This window comes from Cervus elaphus, chromosome 11 (assembly GCF_910594005.1).
Source record: "Cervus elaphus chromosome 11, mCerEla1.1, whole genome shotgun sequence".
Taxonomy (NCBI): domain Eukaryota; kingdom Metazoa; phylum Chordata; class Mammalia; order Artiodactyla; family Cervidae; genus Cervus; species Cervus elaphus.
Window position 1 is genome coordinate 100,822,382 of NC_057825.1, and position 24,070 is coordinate 100,846,451.

A 24,070-nucleotide genomic window follows, 5' to 3' on the forward strand; every position below is an offset into this window, starting at 1 on the left:
TGGCGCACAGTAAACTCTCAGATGACAGCTGCTGTTAATGTTCTGTTATGAAACTGGATTGTGCTGTTTATGAAATGTGGTTTTTTCCCAGGATGTATTGTGACCTTCCTCCTGGGTCAGTGAACATGCATCTGTATGGCCACTTCCTCAGTCCTCTAGCAGTACTGACATCTCTGCCCCATGTCTGTCACAGCTGACCTTGATTGACCTGGTCATCTATGCGTCCCTGGAAGCTGTTAACATCCGCGGAGTTCGATGGTCAAGGGCCTTGAGGCCAGTCTTCCTCATTAACTTCCCTGAAAGTCGTCAGGTAAGGATATGATTTAGGATGCACAAGAGGGTGTTATTTTATTCTTTTACTGAAGTGTGGTTGGATCACAGTGCTGTGTTAATTGTTGCTGTGCAATGAAGTGACTCAGTTACACACTTACATGTACATTCTCTTTCGTATCCTTTTCCATTACGGGTAGGATGTGAGTACAGTCATCCTGGGATGCTGAGTATAGTTCGCTAGCTGTACAGTAGGACCTTGTTTCTCCATTCTCTGCATACCCGTTTGGCTTCTCCGGTGGCTCAGTGGTAAAGAATCCCCCTGCCAATACAGGAGACGTGGGTTAGATCCCTGGTTCGGGAAGGTCCCCTGGAAAAGGAAATGGCAACCCACTCCAGTATTCTTGCCTGGGAACTCCCTTGAACAGAGGAGCCTGGCGGGCTACTGTCCATGGGGTTGCAAAGAGTCAGACACGACTGAGCAACTAAAGCAACAGCATATCCCAGTCTGCGTCTGCCAAGGGAGTGGGGTTTTTGTTTGAGCAGAAAATCAGCTGATTGTGTGTGAATGAAACGAAATTTTGTTTTCACAGATCCGAAGGGCTTTCCGAAGCATCCGGAACACTCTACCTGACGTCCTCTACGTCTTCCTCTTGTTCCTCTTCAGTATGATGATTTTCTCCCTCATGGCCTTGAAGCTTTTCGGGGACAGGTGAGCACGCTGCTCTGGAGGTTTCTGCCCATGTGTGTGTTCAGCCTGCTGGTGGCAGAACTGGTCACCAGCGGCTGTCTTCCCCGTTCAGACACTCCAGCAGGGCTCCAGCAAGCGGACAAGGGCCGGAAACCACAGCTGCATTTCCGTCTGTGGGTTTTTTACACTCTGTGTCGTTGGGTCCTCTTTAGGGGTCTCAGAACGGTGGAAGGGTCGCCGTACTTCACCAACGTCCTGGACATAGCGTTTGAGCTCTACGTGCTGGTCACCACTGCAAACAGCCCTGACGTCATGTACGTGAGTCACCGATTCACAGCCACTGATGCCTGCTATATAACAGAATGCACTTTCTTAAAAGCAACTGTAAGAGGAATAAATGGTGATTTTCTGTTTACTCATATTTGTTGTAAAATTTTTATACAGTTTTTTTTTGGGGGGCCACACCATGAGACATGCGGGGTCTTAGTTCTCCCACCAGGGCTTCCTTACCCTCAGGAATAGAAGCTCCGAGTCTTAACCACTGGACTGCAGGGGAAGTCCCTATGTAAATTTAGATTTAAATAGAGAGGGTAGGCTAGTGCTAACACTTTGCACTCTTCAAAAATTTTATGAGGGACTTCCCCTGCAGTCCAGTGGTTAAGACTCTGAGCTTCCATTGCAGGGGGCACTGGTTTGATCCCTGGTTGAGGAACTAAGATCCTGAATGCCGAAGAACTTGGCCAAAAAGAAAAAAAAAAAAAAAGATTAAATTAAAACTAAATTTAGATGACCTTTTTAAAAAAACCAAAAGCAACAGGAGACATCTCTGGAAACACAACTTAAGTATTTGAACTCAATTCTGTTCTGGAATGTTCTTTGAGTCTGGAGTTGAAACACTTAAGCCATTTTTGTAAATGAAGCACAGCTTTTCTCCTAAGCATTGATGTGGTTTTCTGGCTAAATGAAACAGGAAAGAAATGTAAAGATTAGGAGTTGTCCCCTCCCCCTGTCCCGCAGTGCCAATTCTCCACACATGTGGACATTATTTAGGAGAAAAACATCAGGCTTTTTTTTTTTCTTTTCCCTAATATCCCGTTTATCATGGCTTTGTCTTGTTTGTGGAGGTCAGATTATTCAACAGTGCTCCCTGAGTAGATGACTCCTGGGTTCTAGAGTGTGGCTGGAGCTGTAAACTGCAGATGTCCACCCGTCTCCTCCCATAACACGCTTGGGGGAAGGGCAGGTTTCCTGTTGAGTTGTGTGTAGGACCATCGTGTCAACTTGTCCTGGGTTCTTGCTCACTCTGAGGCCTGCCTCTAGCCAAAAATGAGCACAGTGAAGTTCCTGGCCCTCCTGTGTTTTCTTGGCTCTTTCCCTTGGCTGGCTCCCTCAGTGTCCCCTGCTGAACAAAACCCAGTTTCCGTGGAAGGTGGTATAAGCATGCATCCTGATTTATGCCTTCTGTCCTGGCACCACTACTTTTTAAAGTTATTTTTTATTTTTTTTGGGTTATTCTGGGTCTTTGTTGCTGCACTGGGGCTTTCTCTAGTTGTGGCGAGTGGGATCTACTCTTCACTGTGGGACATGGGCTTCTCGTGGTAGTGATTTCTCTTGCTGCGGAGCACTGGCTCTAGGCTCACAGGGCTTCAGTAGTTGCGGCTCACGGCCTCTGTTGTTGTCCTCCACAGGTTTAGTTGCTCTGTAGCATATGGAATCTTCCTGGGCCAGGGATTGAACCCGTGTCCCCTGCATTGCCAGGCAGATTCCTAACCATTGTGCTGCCAGGGAAGGCCCCAGTGCCATTATTAATGGTACTTCTTTCGTTCTCATAGTCCAAATGTGGATAGAAAATTATCTGCCTTCCCCGCATCCCAGCAAGGCATTCTGGTGTCCTTGAAAAGCCTTGAGTGTGAACCCAGGTCACAGTTCAGATTCTTTCTATAATTCTGGGCAAGTGGATCTCCTTTCTGGGCTCTGATTTTCTCAGTGGGAAGGGAGGGAGAGGGATGGGGGCATCTCCCAGATCTTGCCGGCTCTGGAAATCGGCACTTCTCTAAGGCATTGAGAACTTCAGAAGGCAGGTCTGGAGTGAGCCATTTAGCGTGAAGTTCGGTGGTGGCTTTGAGGCCCCGTCGCACTGTCTAGGGGAGACTTAGAGTGAGACAGGTTTCCCTGGGCCCCGGGCATGTGGACTGTCCACGTGGGAGGTCACCTATGGTCAGCCGTCTGTGCACCATGGACCCAGGGCACGGAAACCATGACAGATACTTATTTCCTTCTAGGATGCCTGCCTACGAGCTCAACTGGTGGTATTCTCTGTACTTTATCACCTACATCATCATCAACACCTACCTCTTCATGTCCGTCTTTCTGGCTGTTGTCTACAACAACTACAGGAAGCACTTGAAGGTGACACGCCTGACCTGGGGTCCAGCGGGGGTCAGTCGCCGGGCTGGGGTGGGAGCAGGGAGGCCAGCCTGTGCATTTGCAAAATATTTGAGCATACTCATTTTCCTTTTGCTTTGATGAATCTGAAGATTCATTTGCCTGGCTGAACTCTGCTGGGCCAGGTGGTTCTTTGTCAGCCTGGCATGGGTCTGATAGTGTGTCTCAGCTTCAGGGCAGATCCTGGATTTGCTCCTCACTCTTTTTTTTTTTTTCTCTTTTTGGCCGGGCCACTTGGCATGTGCGATCCTGGTTCCCCGACCAGGGATTGAACCCTGTCCAGTCTTAACCACTGGACCACCAGGGAAGTCCCTTGTCCCTCACTCTTAATGCATCTGATTGCTCATGGCTCCTTGAAGTCTTTTCTCCTTTTTTTGAGGGTTTTTATTTACTTATTTTTAAATTTGTATTGAGTATTAAAATAAACTCTTTATTTTAGTGTATTTATTTTTAAATTTTTCGTTGATGTACAATGTTGTCTTGGTTTCAGGAGCACAGCAAAGTGATTCAGTTGTCCAAATACATATATCCATTCTGTTTTTGCTTCTTTTCCCGTATAGGCCATTGCAGAGTATTGAGTAGAGTTCCCTGTGCTATACAGTAGGTCTATTTCATTATCTATTTTCTATATAGTAGTGGGTATATATCAATCCCAATCTTCCAATTCATCCCTCCCTCACTTTCCTCCCTGGTAACCTTAAGATTGTCTTCTATATCTGTGACTCTATTTCTGTTTTATAAATAAGTTCATTTTTACTATTTTTTTAGATTCCATATATAATATTCATATGATATTTGTCCTTTTCTGTCTGACTTACTTCATACAAAGTATGAAGGAGCCAAAGCTGATGAAGACATAGCTGCACCCATTAAGAGTTTAAGGTCTTTAAATAATAACTGCTAGAGAGGGTGTGGAGAAAAGGGAACCCTCCTACATGCTGATGGGAATGTAAACTGGTGTAGCCACTATGGAAAACAGTGTGGAGGTTCCTTAAAAAAATAAAAATAGAGCTACCTTATGATCCAGCAATCTCCCTCCTGGGTGTATATTCAGAAAAAAACTCTAATTCAAAAAGATAGCTGTACCCCCATGTTCACTGCAGCACTATTCACAATAGCCGAGTCTCGGAAGCAACAAATGTCCATTGACAGATGAGTGAATAAAGAAAAGGTGGTACATATTTACAATGGAATATAGAGAGAATGAAATAATGCCATTCGCAGCAACACGGATGGAACTAGAGATGATCATACTAAGTGAAGTAAGCCAGACAGAGAAAGACAAACACCACATGATATCACAGATATATGTAATCTAAAATATTATACCAATTAACTCATTTACAAAAAAAGACTCACAGACATAGAAAACAGACTTGTGATTACTAAAGGGGAAAAGCAGGGATGGATCTATTCAGTTCAGTTCAGTTGAGTTGCTCAGTTGTGTCCGACTCTCTGCGACCCCATGGACTACAGCACACCAGGCTTCCCTGTCCATCACCAACTCCCGGAGCTTACTCAAACTCATGTCCATTGTGTCGGTGATGCCATCCAACCATCTCATCCTCTGTTGTCCCCTTCTCCTCCTGCTCTCAATCCTCCGCAGCATCAGGATCTTTTCAAATAAGTCAGCTCTTCACATCAGGTGGCCAAAGTACTGGAGTTTCAGCTACATCAGTCCTTCCAATGAATATTCAGGACTGATTTCCTTTAAGATGGACTGGTTGGATCTCCTTGCAGTCTCTCAAGAATCTTCTCCAACACCACAGTTCAAAAGCATCAATTCTTCAGTGCTAAGCTTTCTTTATAGTCCAACTCTCACATCCATACTTGACTAGTGGAAAAACCATAGCCTTGACTAGATGGATCTTTGTTGGCAAAGTAATGTCTCTGCTTTTTAATAAGCTGTATAGATTGGTCATAACTTTTCTTCCAAGGAGTAAGCGTCTTTTAATTTCACAGCTGCAATTACCATCTGCAGTGATTTTGGAGCCCAGAAAAATTAAGTCAGCCACTGTTTCCCATCTGTTTCCCACGAAGTGATAGGACCAGATGCCATGATCTTAGTTTTTTGAATGTTGAATTTTAAGCCAGTGTTTTCACTCTCTTCTTTCACTTTCATCAAGAGACTCTTCAGTTCCTCTTGGCTTACTGCCGTAAGGGTGGTGTCATTTGCATATCTGAGGTTATTGATATTTCTCCCAGCAATCTTAATTCCAGCCTGTGCTTCATCCAGTCCAGCATTTTTCATGATGTACTCTGTGTATAAGTTAAATAAGCAGGGTGACAATATACAGCGTTGTCATACTCCTTTCCCAATTTGGAACCAGTCTGTTATTCCATGTGTGTTCTAATTGTTGCTTCTTGGTCTGCATATAGGTTTCTCAAGAGGCCGGTCAGGTGGTCTGGTATTCCCATCTCTTGAAGAATTTTCCACAGTTTGTTGTGATCCACACAGTCAAAGGCTTTGGTGTAGTCAATAAAGCAGAAGTAGATGTTTTTCTGGAACTCTCTTGCTTTTTCGATGACCCAACAGATGTTGGCAATTTGATCTCTAGTTCATCTGCCTTTTCTAAAACCAGCTTGAACATCTGGAAGTTCACAGTTCACGTCCTGTTGAAGCCTGACTTGGAGAATTTTGAGCATTACTTTGCTAGCGTGTGAGATGAGTGCAATCGTGTGAGTGTTCTTTGGCCTTGCCTTTCTTTGGGATTGGAATGAAAATTGACCTTTTCCAGTCCTGTGTCCACTGCTGAGTTTTCCAAATGTGCTGGCATATTGAGTGCAACACTTTCACAGCATCATCTTTCAGGATTTGAAATAGCTCAACTGGAATTCCATCACCTTCACTAGCTTTGTTTGTAGTGATGCTTCCTAAGGCCCACTTGACTTCACATTCCAGGATGTCTGGCTCTAGGTGAGTGATCACACCATCATGATTATCTGGGTCATGAAGATCTCTTTTGTATAGTTCTTCTGTGTATTCTTGCCACCTCTTCTTAATATCTTCTGCTTCTGTTAGGTCCATACCATTTCTGTCCTTTATTGCGCTCATCTTTGCATGAAATGTTCCCTTGATATCTCTACTTTTCTTAAAGAGATCTCTAGTTTTTCCCATTCTATTGTTTTCCTCTATTTCTTTGCATTGATCACTGAGGAAGGCTTTCTTATCTCCTCTTACTGTTCTTTGGAACTCTTGATTCAGATGGGTACATCTTTCCTTTTCTCCTTTGCCTTTTGCTTCTCTTCTTTTCATAGCTGTTTGTAAGGCCTCCTCAGACAACCATTTTGCCTTTTGCATTTCTTTTTCTTGGGGATGGTCTTGATCACTGCCTCCTGTACAATGTCATGAACCTCCATCCATAGTTCTTCAGGCACTCTTTCTGTCAGATCTAATCCCTTGAATCTATTTGCCACTTCCACTATAATCATAAGGGATTTGATTTAGGTCATACCTGAATGGTCAAGTGTTTTTCCCTACTTTCTTCTATTTAAGTCTGAATTTCACAATAAGGAGTTCATGATCTGAGCCATATATATATATATATATATATATATATATATATATATGTGTGTGTGTGTGTGTGTGTATGTATGTATGTATGTATTATGTGTATATGTATTTATATACATATATGCAACTGTGTGTGCTGAGTTGCTTCAGATTAACTCTGTGTGACCCTATGGATTGTAACCCCCAGGCTCCTCTGTTCATGGGGATTCTCTAGGCAAGAATACTGGAGTGGCTTCCCATGCCCTCCTCAGGGGGTCTTCCCGACCCAGGGATCAAACCTGCATCTCTTGTGTCCTGTATTAGCAGGTGGATTCTTTACCACTGTGCCGCCTGGGAAGCCCGATCTGTCTATCTACCCTATCTGTCTACATATGATTAAATCACTTTGCTGTATACCTGAATGAACACGACATTGTAAATCAACTCTGCTCAGTTTTAAAAAAAGAATTTATGGTCCAGCTATGTTATCAGCTTACAGGGAGCAGTAGGGATGGGCATCCACATGGCCCATTATACCATGAAGAGGGGTTCTCCTCTTCCGGAAGATTCTCTGTGCACAGTCAGGCTTAATGGCAGCCCGGACCCCTTCCTTCCAGACCACTGCTAGCCTCGTTTCACTCACCTCCTTTCTTCCCCCTCTCCTTCTCTGTCTTCATCGACTTAATGGCAGATCTGTCTTCTCCCACCCCTGCGTCTCCCTCTCTCTCAGCAGCAAACCTCATCTCCTTCCTTTCTGGAATCTGCCTCACTCCTGGGCAGGGCGGAGTTTGGACCTGTCTGCCTCCTGCTGCTTTGTTTTCTCAGCATTCTGATTATCCTTCATGGGTTCACTCACTTGCACGTGGTAAGCGGAGTTCTGTTTCTTCAGATACTGGATAGTTACCCATGTCTGGAGCAGGGGAGGGATTTTGTACCTTGCGAATTAACAGACTCATCAGTGACTTCTCTCTGCGATTCCCCCTGTGGCATGAGCTCCTGGGTTGCTATTACAAGATGAGATGTTGCAAACCCAGGAGCAGGAGCAGGATAACGAGTCTTCGTTAGGTGTGGTGAGACCTTTCCCCTTGGGTATCTCCTGCTCATCCAGAAAGGATACACATGGTCCCCAGGACACACTCATCTCAACTCTTCCATTACTTTGAAATGTTTAAGGCTGAGAAATGAGGCTTTCTTGAATCTTCCTCTTAAGAAAAACACACACACTTCTGTATTTTTTCAAGAATGAGATTCACACACTGGCATACCTGAAGCGTCACAAAATGACGGAAGCTTTCAACATCCTGAAAGTCAAGGTGGGCACATCGTTTGTGGTGAAGGAGGCCCGGTGGAGGCAGCTGGTCAAGGTCGTGGCTCCAGACATCAGCAGTTCCCACCTGGAGCTCCTGTTGAGGATCTCCGACGAGGGACAGACGGGGCACGTGGGTAAGAAGCCTCAATGAGAAGTGGGGGGATGGGATATTTTCTTCATTTTCTTTTTAAAAAAGCTATGTATTTATTTGACTGAGTCCCATCTTAGCTGGGACACACGGGTTTCTCTCTAGCTGTGGCATGTGGGCTTAGTCGTCTGTGGGATCTTAGTTCCCTGATCGGGGATCGAATCCTCAACCCCTCCAATGGAAGGCAAACTCCTAACCACTGGGCCACCAGAGAAGTCCCTCATTTCCTCACGTTCGCAAATAGAGGTGTGTATTGGCTGGAGGTGTTACCGTGGAGTTAGGGTCCTGAGCTGTGTTCTGACCAGGGTGCGTGTAGTCAGCATGTGCCGAGCCTTCTGGACGCCCTTTACCTTGTAACACGGTCATTCCCTGTCTGGGCTTCTGCTTTAAGGAGCACATCTAAAACATGGAAAATGGCTGTATAAATAAACGCCTGAAGTGCATTTAGCATTTACAAGTGAGAAGTTGAAAGTAACCTACATACTCATGTATAAGTGGTTGATAGCGATGATCAGTAACGCTTGATATTGGTAGTGTGCTTGCCATGTGCGTGCCACTGTTGTGATTATTGTCTGTGATCTTCCCCAAACTCACTGAGGCGGGGGTCTCGTTATCCTCTTTTGTCAGTATGGGAACTGAGACTCAGAGAGGTCAAGTCATTTGCCCAGGGCCACACAGCTGCAGTGTGGTACAGGCCATCTAGACTCCAAGGCCCCTACCTTTTATCATTATTCTAAACTGCCCCAAATTCTAAGGGTCGCTTAACAGGAAATGTTGGTGACATCAAAAATGATCATGAAGGGACTTCCGTGGTGGGCCAGTGGCTATGACTCCATGCTTCCAAGGCAAGGGCCATGGGTTTGATCCCTGGTTGGGGAACTAACATCCCACATGCTGTGCAGTGTGGTCACATAAATAAATACATTTAAAAAGATGCTTTTAAAAATGACCATAAAGATAAGGTAGCAATGGGGAAAGACATGCGATGACTGCAGTACACCCCGACTTCAGTTCACCAGTTTCAAGAGGAGACTAAAGGGAGACGCACCCAAATGCAGTGGTAAGTCTGAGAGGATGTAGATTTACACGAGACAAGAAGTCTCAAAGCCGTCCAGCAGGACCAGGGCTTTCTCAGGGCTTGCTGCCTGTGTGAGAAGAAGGAAACGGTGACTGATCCTCGGGAACCTATGAGAGTGTCCAGGGAAAAGGGGGAGCTGTGTGGCAGGACACCGTTAAACAGGGGCTGCCAGCACCCTCCAGTGAGGGTTTTGGACCCAGGAGGCCAGGTCAGGGTTTGACAGGCGTCCTCGCTGAGCTGTGGGCATGTGCCTTCAGCCACCCAGCTCGATGGCTCGGAAGCCAGGCTTCTCAGCCCCCGAAGAGTCAGGTTTGGTGGCTCTGTTAGGGACTGGCACTGATACACTCTGGGTCCTCATGTGAGACTTAGGGTTCCGCTAATGATGGGGGAAGAGTGGCTGGGCAACCCTTGGGCACCAAACTTTGCAAGTTCTTTGGAAAGTGCATGAAGCTTTTAAATTTCTAGCCCGCCATGGATTTGTATATTTGGGTAAAACACAGCAAAGATGAATGACTAGAAAGGTGGAATTGAAAAAACATGTAAAATTCAAGTCCCAATTTTTCATTATTAAATTTTCCCTCCTGGGTGGATTTTTTTTTTTTTTTTAAGTTTTTTTGTCCACACTGTGCTGCACGTGGGATCTTAGTTCCCCGACCTGGGATCGAGCTTGCATCTCCTGCATTGCAAGGTAGATTCTTAACCACTGGACTGCCAGGGGAGTCCCTCCTCTTCTTATTAAGGGCACCAGTCACATGAGATCAGGGCCCACCCTAATGGCCTCCTTTCTGCCTAATTACCTCGTCAGAGGCTCCATCTCCAAAATATAGGCACACTCGGAGGTGCTGGGAGCTAAGCCTTCAGCATATTAAATCTCAGGGGACACAGATCAGCCCATAACTCCTGTTTGGCTGGTTCCGGCCTTAGACTGTTGCCATCTCTAGAACTTTCTTCTATCTCTGGTTTACCATCCCCCACGCCCTAGCACTGCTAATCTTCGAAAGCTTGTGTCGGATTTATAGCCTTAGGTTATCGAAACCTCAAACTTGAACATTTTCTCAAAGCACAGCACCGCTGTGGTTCTGCTTCATCCGCGGCTTTCCCCCTCACATGACGTGAGGCTGGTCTGAGGCTGCAAAGCTGCAGCATGACGACAGCTCCAGACCTCACCAGGCAGTGCCCTGAGGTTCTGATGCCCTGGGGACGTTCAGCAAAGGACATCACACGGCCTTTTGAGCAGGTGAGAGGGGGCAAAGGAGGTCGGCAGATGCCCTTGAGGCATACCTCCCTGTGACCTTGGCTGCCACTGGTTGGCTCATGACTGGAGTCAGCAGGCCTTGGCCCTCAGCTCTGAGCGCTGCTCAATTTTTAGTTTTTAAACTTTTTATTTTGTGTTGGGGTATAGCTAATTAACCATGTTGTGACAGTTTCAAGTGGACAGCAAAGGGACCCAGCCATCCATATACATGTATCCATTCTCCTCCAAACTCCCCTCCCGTCCAGGTTGCCACGTAACATCAAGCAGAGTTCCTGTCCTTATTGGCTATGCATTTTAATTATAGCAATGTGTATATGTCTATCCCAAACTCCCTAACTTTCTCTAACCACCCCCCATCTTTCCCTCCAGCAATGTTTGTTCTGTAAGTCTGTGAGTCTCTTTCTGTTTTATAAGTTGATTTGTATCATTTCTTTTTAGATCCCGCAGATAAGGGGTGCCATGTATTTCTCCCTCTCTGTCTGACCTACTTCACTCAGTATGGGAATCTCTAGGTCCGCCCATGTTGCTGCAGATGGCGTTATTTCATTCTTCTTAATGGCTAAGGCCGTGGCACCCACTCCAGTACTCTCGCCTGGAAAATTCCATGGATGGAGGAGCCTGGTGGGCTGCTGTCCATGGGGTCGCACTTCACTTTCACTTTTCACTTTCCTGCATTGGAGAAGGAAATGGCAACCCACTCCAGTGTTCTTGCCTGGAGAATTCCAGGGACGGTGGAGGTTGGTAGGCTGCCATCTCTGGGGTCGCACAGAGTCGGACACAACTGAAGTGACTTAGCAGCCGCAGCAGCAGCAGTGACTAAGTAATATTACATTGTATACACCACATCTTCTTTATCCATTCTTCTGTTGATGACCGTTTAGGTTGTTTCCACGTCTTAGCTGCTGTAAACAACACTGCAGTGAGCACTGGGATGCAGGTATCCTTTTGGATCACGTTTTTCTCCAGATATATGCCCAGGAAGCCCTGCTCAGTTTTGCCACCTGAGTCATGATCCTATTTGTAAATTAAATGAGACCAGGACTCATCTAGTTTGAAAAAAGGAGTCCGTCTGAGTCACAGATTTTATTAGCACTCCATGGAAGTGGCAAGAAGATGCCCATGAACTCATGGCTTAGCAGACTTCCCCAGTATTTTGCCTTTCACAAAACAGGGATGTCAATTTAAATACTGTTACCAGAGCAAACATGTCCTTAAGGAAGACAGCCAATTAGATTTGTTAACTTCTAGGGATTGTAGGTTATCTTTTAGGGGAGATAGCAGTTATTTCTGGTGTCTGGGTGTGCAAAGACTCCTTTGGTTAACCAACACTTTCTTTTTTAAAATTTTTTTAAAGGTTTTCTTTTGATGTGGATCATTTTTCTAAGTCTTCATAGAATTTGTTACAATATTGCTTCTGTTTGATGTTTGGCCTCAAGGCATGTGGGATCTTAGCCCCCCACCAGGGATGGAACCCCAACTCCCTGCATTAAAAGGTGAAGTCTTAACCACTGGACCACCAGGGAAGTCCCTAACCAACACTTTCAAAGACAGTTTTAATAACAGAAAGACACACAGAATTTCACACTTCACTGTAATCTCCACTCAGTACAAGCAGGGAGACCACCAGATCTGTGAGGCATGCTCGCCTTCTCCCTTGATCTGTAACTATGGGCCTGTGTGGTTTCCAAGGTTAAATGCTAGAATTCTGTTAGTGCCAAAAGTGTTAGACTTAAATCTGGTGTTAAACTGAGAAAGATGAAACTTATAGATGTGGAAAGAAAAGGGCTGAATAGAATTGTTAACAGAGAGTATAGAGAATAATGTGTCTACAACAAGAGTTGGTAGGCTGTGATCCACAGGCTACATATGGTCACTGCCTGTTTTTATAAACACATTTTACTGGAACACAGCCAGGCTCATTCATCTGTGTTTTGTTTATGGCTGCTTTCATGTTAAAGTGGCAGAATTGAAAAGTTGAAACAGGGATCAATTGTTCCACAAAACAACATATTTACTCTTTGCAGAAAAGAATTTGCTGACCCCTAATCTCCAACATATAGTACCAGATGGGCACAAATTTCTTGACACAAAATTACCATAATTTGGACCCTCTTTGTCCTTTCTTGTTCTTTTTTTTTTTTAATGTTTATTTATTTATTTGGCTCTGCCGGGTCTTAGATGCAACATGTGGAATCTTTAGTTGCAGCGCATGGGATCTAGTTCCCTGACCTGGGATCAAACCCTGGCCCCCTGCATTGGGAGCACGGAGTCTTAGCCAGTGGACCATCAGGGAAGTCCTGTCCTTTCTTGTTCTACAGAATCTTCTGGATGAAAAGATGTGAGCCCAGTGACACTGATAGAGTCCCTGTTGGTTGAGGTTATTTGACGACTGAGGTTGTGGCTGGATTCTGTGTACACACACGCGCACACACACACGCACACACACACACACAGAGTTTTATTTATTTATTTGACTTGTCAGGTCTTAGTTGCACTACATGGAATCTTTAGTTGTGGCATTTGAACTCTTAGCTGTGGCATGTGGGTCGATCTCCCAGACCAGAGACCGAACCCCAGGCCCCTGCACTGGGACCTCAGAGCTTAGCCACTGAACCACCAGGGAAGTCCCTTGGCTGGATTCTTATCAGTAGGCTCCCCTGAACCCTATTTGTGGTTGTCATGTCAGTGTCTCCCTACCGTCTAATGGTGGAGCTCACATAGCCCAAGTCTCTGAACTCAGGTTATCACATCAACTAATTTTCCCAGGCTGCCCTTCCCCCTGAGTGGGTACTACATGCCTTTGACTATTAAGACAAATATATGTGTTTTGGTTCTAACGCTAAAGACCCAGAATCTTTAGAGTTAGAATCTAAGAATAAGATATTCTTAGATATCCTAAGATATGTAAGAATACTTTCATCCAACTTGATGTTCTTAGGGTCACTGAGTGTGTAGTGTTAATCTCTTAGTCATGTCCGATTCTTTGCAACCCCATGGACTATCATCTGCCAGGCTCCTCTGTCCATGGAGTTCTCCAGGCAAGAATACTGAAATGGGTTGCCATTTCCTTCTCCAGGGGTTCTTCCCAACCCAGGGATCGAACCTGGGTCTTCTGCATGCAGGCAGATTCTTTACTGTGGCACTCCCTAGAGAATATAAGCAACTTGACTGTTGAATATCACTCAGTGTTTTTTCTAACTCAGACTCCTCACTCAGATGAGGCCACACTTTGGACATGGCTGAGACTTTCTCTTTGCCTGGGTGTCTGTTGATAGCAGTTCACCGTCATCATTCTCAAATTAATCATTATGGTGACATCTGTAGAACCATGACTGGTGGTTTACTTCTGAAAACTTGGAGACCTGGCCATCATCTCGGCCTCTAACCAAGAAGCATTCTAGAATTTAAAAACTCTATCCCAGGACTTCCCTGGTGGTCCAGTGGCTAAGTCTGTGTGCTCCCAAGGCTGTGGGCCTGGGTACCATCCCTGGTCAGGCAACTAGATCCCATATGTCACAACTAAGAGCTTGCATGCCACAACTAAAGGTCCCACATGCTGCAACAAAGATAAAAGATCCCGAGGGCCACAGTTAAGACCCAGCCCAGCCAAATAAATATTTTAAAAAAATAATTCTTTAAAAAATTAAAAAAAAAAATCCACCCCACTCTTTAACAACTATCTCAGCTATACCTGAATCTGTACGTGCAATTTACAACTTTCTTTAAAGCTTAACAAAGCCTTCAACTTGGTTTTCAAAGAGGCAGCAACACTCCGTGTAATCTGATTTCATCCATCGATGTGATGTTTCTTTAAGTTGTATGTAACAGGAAGTTCATACATGAACAGTGGACTCCTGTTCGTGCAACCCAGTGGACTCTTGGTCAGTATCCCACATGCCTGGGGGGTGACAGAGAATAGCCCGCTTGCCCTGAGCGATCCAGCAGGTCCTGAGAGCATTGGCTCAGCGGCTGGGTGGGTCCAAGGCTAGTCAGGAAAGTGATCACTGTGGACTTGTCTGGTGAACCAGTGGTTAAGAACCCACCTGACAATGCAGGGGACGCAGGTTCTCTTCCTGGTCTGGGAAGATTCCACATGCCAAGGGGCACCTGAGCCCGTGTGTCCAACTACTGAGCCTGTGCTCTGGAACCCATACTCTGCAACAAGAGAAGCCCACACACCGCAGCTAGAGAGTGGCCCCTGCTCGCCGCAACTAGAGAAAGCCCTGCACAGCAATGAAGACCCAGAGCAGCCAAAAATTAGTTACTTAATTGTTTTTAAAAAGAAAGTGATCACTGTACTTTGACCTGGGATGCTATGCCAGTGTGTTGTGGAGGCTGTGGGTTTGATTGAGTCCCTGAGAAGGGGCAGAGAGGAGGGTGGGCTGAGAAAAGGGTAGGGGTTGACGGGTATGGGTTATACCTACCTTGAAGGTTTTGTGGGGAGGACAGGGACATGGGATTGAGGCTGGAAACGTAGGTCAGGCAGACATGGGAAGCAGTGATTGTCTTCAATGAGGAGGAAAGTGAGGTGGGAGGCAGGGAGTGAGGCAGTGGCGTCTGTGAACCAGCAAAGTCACATGCTTGGTTTGGCTGCTTTGGGCTGGAGCCTGGGCCACTCATTGGCCCCTTGGCCTTTGAGGCTTCAGATCTCCATCTGTGAAATGCAGATCCAGGAGTGCTATCTCGGTGTCCCTTTTTGGACCATAGTGTCACAGCGGCCCCATATTGGGGGGTCGTCTTTTCATTGCAGACAAAATGAACTTTCTACGCTTGGCTGACCTCCTCAACATCCGGGTGGTTGCCATCAACATCAAGAGACACCCACTGGAAACTTGGATGCCTCGGGTATACCAGTCGTCCACAAGCCTCTTGGTCCAGAAGATGGTTCAACACAGGCAAGTGAGATGGAGCCGGTTTTCTCTGAAGTTGCTCTCAAAGTAGTTGAATCAGTTAGTGCTGTCTGGACTGAGTACATTTCACCACTGAAGCTCTAAATCAGCCCCCTGCTCGCTGCCTTTGTTTTCTCAGGGAGGCAGGGAAAGGGTTTTGGACAAGCTGCGTTTAACCTTAGCCAGAGGCCAGGCTTTTAGACTACGCTTCCTTCTTCGATTTTGTTTTTGTTTTTTTAATGCTCAAGAGTCACAAACTGGCTGTGCTTTCTGAGTCAGGGAAGCTAATCACTCTCTGATTTCAGAAAGTTCCAGCCCTATCAGAGTCATTAGGAAGTTGATGGCAAGTGTGGTATTTTGACTCTGTAAAGTATATGGTAAGAAGACGTGAGTTAGCATCACTGGAATGACCGTTAAGAATGTCAACTGAATCTTTTATTCTCAAGTAGATGGACTTGGTGAAAACCAACTAATTGGAAAAGACCCTGATGCTGGGAAAGATTGAGGGCAGGAGGAGAATGAGGGGCAGGCCGATGGTTGGATAGCATCATCAATACAGTGGGCGTGAGTTTGAGTAAACTCCGGCAGGTGGTGAAGAACAGGGAAGCCCGGAGTGCTGCAGTTCATGGGGTCGCAGAGTCAGACGCGACTGAACAGCACGATGTGCTCCAGAAAGAGTCCTTCAACCTGGTTGGAGACCTTATTTTCACTATGTGTTGCCTGGAATACTCCTATCAGCAGAGATTCCCCCTCTTGCCTTCTTTGAATTTATTGTCTCATAAAAGTGAATGATGGGATGTCCCTGGTGGTCCAGTGGTTAAGACTCCACACTCACAGTGCAAGGGACCCAAGTTCTGTCCCTGGTGGGAACTAGATCCCCCATGCCATGACTAAAGATCCTGAATGCCGCAACAAAGATCTAAGATCCCACATGCCACAGCTAAGACCTGTTGCAAATAAATAAATCTTTTTTTATTTTAAAGAAAGTAAATGGTTCAGAAGTTCTTGAAAGTAGCCCAGCCTATGATGTAGGTAAATATCCCTTTCAGTGCCCATGTTCTATATTAACCAAAACCCTTTATGTGAAGGGTCCTTTCCATTCATCTTGACATTGAGCTACAGATGTGTTTCACGTGATGGATGTTTGTGTGTCTACATGTGGCATCCAGGGCTGGCCCCTAGAGTCTGAAACTTCCCCAGAACAGTGGGTTAGGACTCTATCTTCCTGCGGCCACATCCAGGATTCATCCAGGATTCACCCAGGATTCTCTGGAGCACAGAGCACAGATGCCTGCTTGGGGCAACCCGCTCTGTCATTGAAAAGTTGAGCCTGAGCCCAAATATCACATTTTTTTCATCCCTTTTTACCCGTGACTTGGTGAGAAAATAGGACATGTTGACTCCCTGGAAGTCTCATGTGTGTGTAAAGTGACTGTATCCCAATTTTTAAAAAAGGCACACAAAAAGACACACACACATGCCGGATTTCAAAGACTTCATACCAAAAAAGGCTGCCAAATATCTCGCTTATAATTTTTATGATCATTACATGTTAAGCAGATAGTATTTTGGGTGTACTGTGTTAAAAAGAAAATATTGTTAAAATAATCTTAACCTGTTTAGAAAAGTAAAATAAAAGAGAATTTGGTTTAAAAAAAAAAAAGAAGTTTTTAGGAGCTTTCTTAGCAAAGGATTCCAGTTTTCCAGGGACAAGCAGTAGAGATACAGTGGTACCCAAACCTTCTCCCTGCCCCCTGATTCTACCGGACCTTTCCTCTGACCCAGCCGCTGTGCTGGAAAGGCGCACTTGGGAACACTAGGCCTTCGTCCTGCTCCCTCACTCTGCCTTCATTTTCTCCTTGGCAGGAAAGCCTGGGAGGCAGGTGAATGTCAGGGCCCTGACCATGCTGGGGCCTTTCTTTCCATGAGGGGTGGATGTGTGTGTGTGTGTGTGTGTTGGTAGAGGGGGAGGTGGTGAGTGTATCCCATTCATCACATTGACAGGAAACACATTTTTCCCTGTAGGGCTCTAAACCTGCTTTTTTCTTTTTTAACTGCAATATACGACAGAATCTCTTCTTTTTTCCCTGCTGCCAGGATTTTTGTCTGGGTTTACGATGTCATCATTCTAATAAACACCATATTCATTGCTTTGGATGAGAAAGACTCCTTAATTTCCTACGCAGAATGGCTTTTCCTTTCTCTGTATATCATTGAGATTCTCCTGAAATTGTACACGTATGAACCCAGAGCTTATTTTGGAAGGAATCAGTTCTGGAACTGGTGAGTCTGTGTGTTTTTTTTTTTGTGTGTGTGTGTGTGGTGGGGGGATCATGGGTGAAGACAGGGGCTTCCTGTCACCCTGTGGGAATACAGTGTGGAGTGTTTCAAGCTTCATCTGCCTAGTTTTGAGGTTTCTTTTTTGTTTTTTGTTCATTAGTCTTGTTTTGTTTTTTTTGACCATGCTGCAGAGCCTGAGGGATCTTGGTTGTTAGTCCTCCCAGGAATCAAACCTGCGCCCCCTGCAGTGAAAGCATGTCATCTTAACCACTGGGACTCCAGGGGAGCCCCCAGGCTTCTTATAATGAGTCTTGAGGGCATGGGAACATCCGGTTGTCAGAGCTGTGGTTTATGATGTCAGTTCGAATGACTGGCTAAAATTAGAATCACAGATCATGGCATCTTGAATTTGAAAAGGGATCTTAGGACACACACCCAGTGAGACAGTTGTCTCCAGAACTGCCGGGCCCCACACTCTAGTCTTATTATCAAAAAACACGGCCTGCGTGGCTGGATGATGAGGACCTTAGTGAGCTCTTTCCTGGGCTGGGTGTGTCTCTTGTGCCCTTCTCTCCTCCAGGCTGGGTACCTGCCAGCCTCAAACCATCGCCCGCATGCTGCCCACCATCTCGGGTGCCGCTGAGTGTCGGGCATCACGGAACACCAACTTTAGGAGGACACAGCTTGGAAAGTTGGATTTCTGTGGTCACTGCTTTCAGTGCCGAGAAACTCACTGGAGTTCTTGTGTGGCCCAGCAGGAGAGACCTGACTTGTGTTGTCCAGGACCATGGCACCCTTGTCAGAAAGAAAAGTAATGGCATGATGAATTTCATCTTTAATTAGAAAGTTGCAGAACCTCCCCTGGTGGTCCTGTGGTTAAGACTCCATGCTTCCAATGCAGGGAATGTGGGTTTGATGCGTGGTCAGGGAACTAAGATCCCACACATTGTTCAGTGTGGCCAAAACACAAAAAGAAAAAAAAAATTAAGTTGCAATGCATTTAGTAAAATTAATGCCAAGAAAGATTATACTGTGTATTCTGAAAATGTGTCAAAGTGTTCTTGCAAGTATGTAGCAATGTTGGAAGGCAGAGTGATATGAATTGGTTGATTTCTACAGATTTCCCGGAATGGTTCACTGGACCAGCCAGTCAGTGATCAAACACCGTGTTTCTTTCTTTGTATCTGCTGTCCTAAAAATCATGGAAATGAGTTTGATGGCTGGATCTTGGCTTTCCCTAGGAGATTGGGTTCAGCATTTTCTTAGGATTCACTGTATCCTGAGCTTGACAGACTTTTCTCTCGATTTCTTACTGATGCTGCTTCTTCACTGTTAGGTTCGATACGGTGATCATCATCGCAGCCCTGCTGGCCACTGTGGCCAACACCACCATTCAAGGTCAGTGTCGTCACCGACTCCCAGCTTCTCTGCTTCCTGGATCATGTGTTTAATCAGTAATCTTTGTAGAACATCCACGGTGCCCTCTTAGGGGTGTTTGGAGCAATGCAGGGGGATGAAAGAGAATCAGTAAAAACGTCCCATGTTCTGGAGAGGGATGGTAGCTTTGTCTGTGTTTAGCTCTATGGTTGTTGTTCAGTTGCTTAGTCGTGTCTGACTCTTTGCGATGCTATGGACCACAGCACGTCAGGCTTCCCTGTCCTTCACCATCTCCCGGAGTTTGCTCAAACTCATGTCCATCGAGTCGGTGATGCCATCCAACCATCTCATCCTCTGTCATCCCCTTCTCCTCCTGCCTTCAATCTTACCCAGCATCAGGGTCTTTTCCAATGAGTCACTTCTTCATATCAGGTGGCAAAGTATTGGAGCTTCAGCTTCAGCATCAGTCCTTCCAATGAATATTCAGGGCTTATTTCCTTTAGGATTGACTGGGTTGATCTCCTTGCAGTCTAAAGGACTCTCAATCGTCCTCTCCAGCACTACAGTTCAAAAGCATCAAGTCTTCGGTGCTCAGCCTTCTTTATGTAGAGATTCATTTGTAGGCATCATCATACCAAACGCTCACCTGGTTATTTCTCCAAAACTGCCCTTGGTCTCAGGGCTCATCCTTGACCTTCTGCCCATGCTGGTCCCTGCCCGTGTTGGATCCAGCTGTACCATCAGCCTCTGCCCACCATCCTCCCACCCTCTTCTTTCTACCCTCCTCTGGCTTCCCCACATGTGCCCTCACCACCCTGCACACTCCTTCCTATAGAAGGCAGAGAGGATTATTTACAGATAAAGCAGGTTCTCTTTTTTTTTTTCAAATTTTTATTTATTTATATTTTTGGCTGTGCCGGGTCTTCATTGCTGCGTGTGGCTTTTCTCTAGTTGCAGTGCATAGGCTTGTGGGTTTTCATTGCAGTGGCTTCTCTTCTGCAGAGCACGGGCTCTAGAACACAGGCTCAGTAGTCGTGGCATGGGCTTAGTCACCCCGAGGCATGTGGGATCTTCCCAGACCAGGGATTGAACCCAGGTCCCCTGCATTGGCAGTCGGATTCTTAACCACTGGATCACCAGGGAATTCCAGACAGAGTAGCTTCTTAACCTGACTATGAAATGAATGCTGGGGGAGAAGGGCTTGCTGAAACGTGTTCCATAGAACGGGACCCACAGTCACTTCTTGACGATGGTCTGAAGTCTGGTCCTGTGCTCATGAGTCTTTGCTCTAGGACTGGCAGGGCTGCTCAGCTCAGCTCTGATCAGCTTGGTGAGCCCTCCCTTCCTTATTGCTCGGAGCCATCACCCTGTTCTTGAAGTGAGATGTGCATTTCCCTAGGACGCACAGAGTCTCAGGCGTCGTTGAATTAAAGGAGGAGCTGGAGGTGCTCAGAAAGAACATTGTGAGTTGACTGTGTTCTTTTTCCAGCGAGAAAATACAACAGTCAGCAGATACTGGATATTGTCTTGATTTTGAGAATACTCCGGCTCTTACGGGTCATCGTCAGCATCCAGAGGTAAGGATGAAACCATGGGGAACCGTTGCCCCTGGGTGGTTTCTCCTTTCTGGGGCTTGACAGAGACTGGAGCCTGGGAGCTAGAAGCACGCCCACCTGTGTACCCAGGGTGGAACTTGTATAGAGGACCTGGGTTCTCCGGGGGCAGTGGGCTGGGGCAGGGAGCCTGTGAAGATGGTGACGGGTACCTACGTGGCAGCTCCCTGAGGGCAGGAATTCAGTCCGTCACTTTCATCCCCGTGACCTGGTCCCTCAGCTGTGCTTGCATGTCATGATGGCGGCTCATGGTAACAGTGTGATAACCATCGTCTTGTTGCTGTTCAGTCCCTAAGTCGCGTCTGACTCTTTGTGACCCCATGAACTGCGGCACTCTAGGCTCCCCTGTCCTTCATTCTCATGTCCATAGCGTCGGTGATGCCATCCAGCCATCTCATCCTTTGTCATCCCCTTCTCTTGCCTTCAATCTTTCCCAGCATCAGGGTCTTTTCCAATGAGCTAGCTCTTTGCATCAGGTGGCCAAAGTATTGGAGCTTGTCAAATCCTTCCAACAATGCTTGATGTAGGGGCTTTAATGATCCTGAGTTCATGGGTCATGACATTGAAGCTCAGAGAGAGTGAGTAGTTTCCCCAGTGTTGCATAGCTAGAAAGAAACAGAACTAGGACACAAACCTAGGAGTCAGATCCCCAAACCTGGAAAAACCCACTCTGTTTTGGAAAGGCTAGGTTACTTTCTAGGAGTATAGGGGGATGCCTCCATTCGAGGACTGGCCTGCTATCCCACAAAATACTCACTCTTTCAACCTAAGTCTCCAAGGAAGCTTTAATACAGACTGGATTTTTGATGAAGAAAAAGGTGGAGGAAAAAAATCAGATGAGACTGTATGGTTTTTCTTTTTTTTAAGTTTCTTTTTTGTTGTTGTGGACCATCTTTAAAGTCTTTATTGAATTTATTACAATATTATTTCTGTTTTATGTTTTGTTTTTTTGGTCACAAGGCACGAGGGATCTTAGCTTCCCAACCAGGGATCGAACCCTCACCCACCTGCCTTGAAAGGTAAAGTCTTAATCGCTGGTCCACCCAGGCTGGATGGGTTTTCAGCCTCAAAACCCACCTCTGTCTTACTGGTGAAACTGATTATCTTTCTCATGTTTTTGTTTTTTTTGACTGCCTTGCATTGCTCTAGGTGAAATACAAGTTAACCACCTGCTGCCCCTCCCACCCAGTTCGGTAGATGAACTGACACTGACAAAATTGTAAAGGCAGATTCCTAGAGGCATTTAGAGAACAGACCCAGGACAGGAGGGAGAGGCATTGAACCAAAGGTGCTAGGATGGTGTCAGCTTTATTCTTACCTGCCCTTTTCCTTGCGTCAGAAACTTCATTTTATCCCAGGTTCCGGGTGATCGTGACCACCTTAATTAACATTGGCCCCACAATGCTGACATTCGGCGGCCTGGTCTTGGTGAGTGTTCTCTTTCTGATCCACGTGAAGCAAGTGGTAAGATGTTCAGTTGTTAAAAATTACTTATTCATTTTTGGCTGCACTGGGTCTTCGTTGCTTTGCTTGGGCTTTCTCTAGTTTTGCTGAGCAGCAGCTACTCTCCGATGCAGTGGGTGGACTCCTCATTGCGGTGGCTTTTCTTGTTGCAGAGCGCAAATTCTAGGCCTTCAGTAGTGGCAGCATCTGGGCTCATTAGTTGGTGCACACAGGCTTTAGTTGCCCAAGGCATATGGAATCTTCCCAGACCAGGGATCAAACTGTGTCCTCTGCTTTGACAGGCAGATTCTTAGCCACTGTACCACCAGGAAAGTCTAAGAGATTCATTCTTAGCAGCTCTCTCTGAGCCTTATTTTAAGTGAGGGGAAGAAAGAGAGTTGAAATCAATGAGTTCAGTGGTTTCTAGGACCCATTTTTAGAAATAGCAAATGTGTATAAACGTCAGGCATTTATACATGCAAACAGTTTAGGTACACTGGCTGCTATGATAAATACCCCAGCCTCAGTGGGTTAATCTTGTCGAAGTTTCTTTCTCACCCACAGTCCAGGGGGTATTCCTAGCCCTAACCACCAGGTGGTTCTCAGGGATTTAAGCTCCTTCCAGTGCATGGCTCTTGTATCTGGATTGTTTTTTAAACTCTACTGGGAAATCGCTATACAGTACGACAAATGTGCACAATATGACAAATATGCAAAATCTAATGACTTGGGCTTTCCTGGTGGCTCAACAATAAAGAATCCACCTGGCAATTCAGGAGATGTGGGTTAGATCCCTGGGTCAGAAAACCCCCCTGGAAAAGGAAATGGCAACCCCCTCCAGTATGCTTGCCTGGAAAATCCCATGGACAGAGGAGCCAGGCAGGCTGCATTCCATGGGGTTGTGAAGAGTCAGACAGGAGTGAACAACAATAGCAAATTTAACCCCCTGACTTGTTAGCGGCATCACTTTGACTTTGTAAGTGGAGACTCTGGGAGAGGTCAAGGTGGGCCCAGCCGGTGTGTTTCCTGTCCCTGAACTACCCAGTGGTCGATGGGCAGACCCCACCCACCCTTTTTCCTGAGGTTGCTGGAACTCCTGGCTAGGGGGCAGCCATTCCTGGAATGAGGGTAGCCACCTTTTCTGCTGGCTGTTGTCACTTGGCCCACCCATGTCCATGTCCTCCTGCCTCCCCTCACCCCGCATGCCACCCCATGACCGCTGCCGCCCACCCTAGGTGGTCTACTATGCGTTTGCCATCATTGGGATGGAAGCATTCCACGGCAAAGTGCACTTCTTGGACCCCGGTTCTGGCAGTCCTGATGCCCTGGTATGTGGGAACCCAGCCTTAAAAGACTCAGCATTTGCCCGAGGCAGGTACTGCAAGAACAACTTCAATGACCTGGCGTCCTCACTCATCCTGCTGACGGAGCTCACCGTGGTTAACCAGTGGCACAATATCCTTTCTGAGGAGCAGGCGTGGTGGGGGATGCTCAGAGCAGCTTCTGGAAGGACAAGGAAATGGGAACCCGCTCCAGTATTCTTGCCTGGGAAATCCCGTGGACAGAGGAGCCTGGTGGGCTACAGTCCAGGGGTTCACAAAGAGTGGGACATGACTGAGCAACTAAACAGCAACCTTGCAGGTTTGGTGCCTTAGCTTTGCACTCCTCGCGGATGGCTTTGCCCTCGTGACACACCAGGCAGCAAAGCTGTATTTCATCGGCTTCCACGTTGTGGTCGTCATTCTCATCGTGAAGTGAGTTCTCCTGCCAGTGGGCCTT

The 24,070-nt window shown here is 46.3% G+C and overlaps 1 protein-coding gene across 2 annotated transcripts in view; it reads left to right on the forward strand.

The window, feature by feature from the left end:
- LOC122704048 (two pore calcium channel protein 2-like) overlaps positions 1 to 24,070 on the forward strand; it is a 51,606-nt gene that overhangs the window by 18,370 nt on the left and 9,166 nt on the right. For both annotated transcript variants that reach the window (XM_043918761.1, XM_043918760.1), the window contains exons 5-16: positions 194 to 310; positions 864 to 982; positions 1,174 to 1,275; positions 3,244 to 3,370; positions 8,141 to 8,342; positions 15,440 to 15,584; positions 17,676 to 17,861; positions 19,195 to 19,256; positions 20,725 to 20,812; positions 22,207 to 22,276; positions 23,527 to 23,746; positions 23,955 to 24,045. In XM_043918761.1, the coding sequence (XP_043774696.1) occupies positions 194 to 310; positions 864 to 982; positions 1,174 to 1,275; positions 3,244 to 3,370; positions 8,141 to 8,342; positions 15,440 to 15,584; positions 17,676 to 17,861; positions 19,195 to 19,256; positions 20,725 to 20,812; positions 22,207 to 22,276; positions 23,527 to 23,746; positions 23,955 to 24,045 (1,529 nt within the window). The remainder of the gene's footprint in view (positions 1 to 193; positions 311 to 863; positions 983 to 1,173; positions 1,276 to 3,243; positions 3,371 to 8,140; positions 8,343 to 15,439; positions 15,585 to 17,675; positions 17,862 to 19,194; positions 19,257 to 20,724; positions 20,813 to 22,206; positions 22,277 to 23,526; positions 23,747 to 23,954; positions 24,046 to 24,070) is intronic.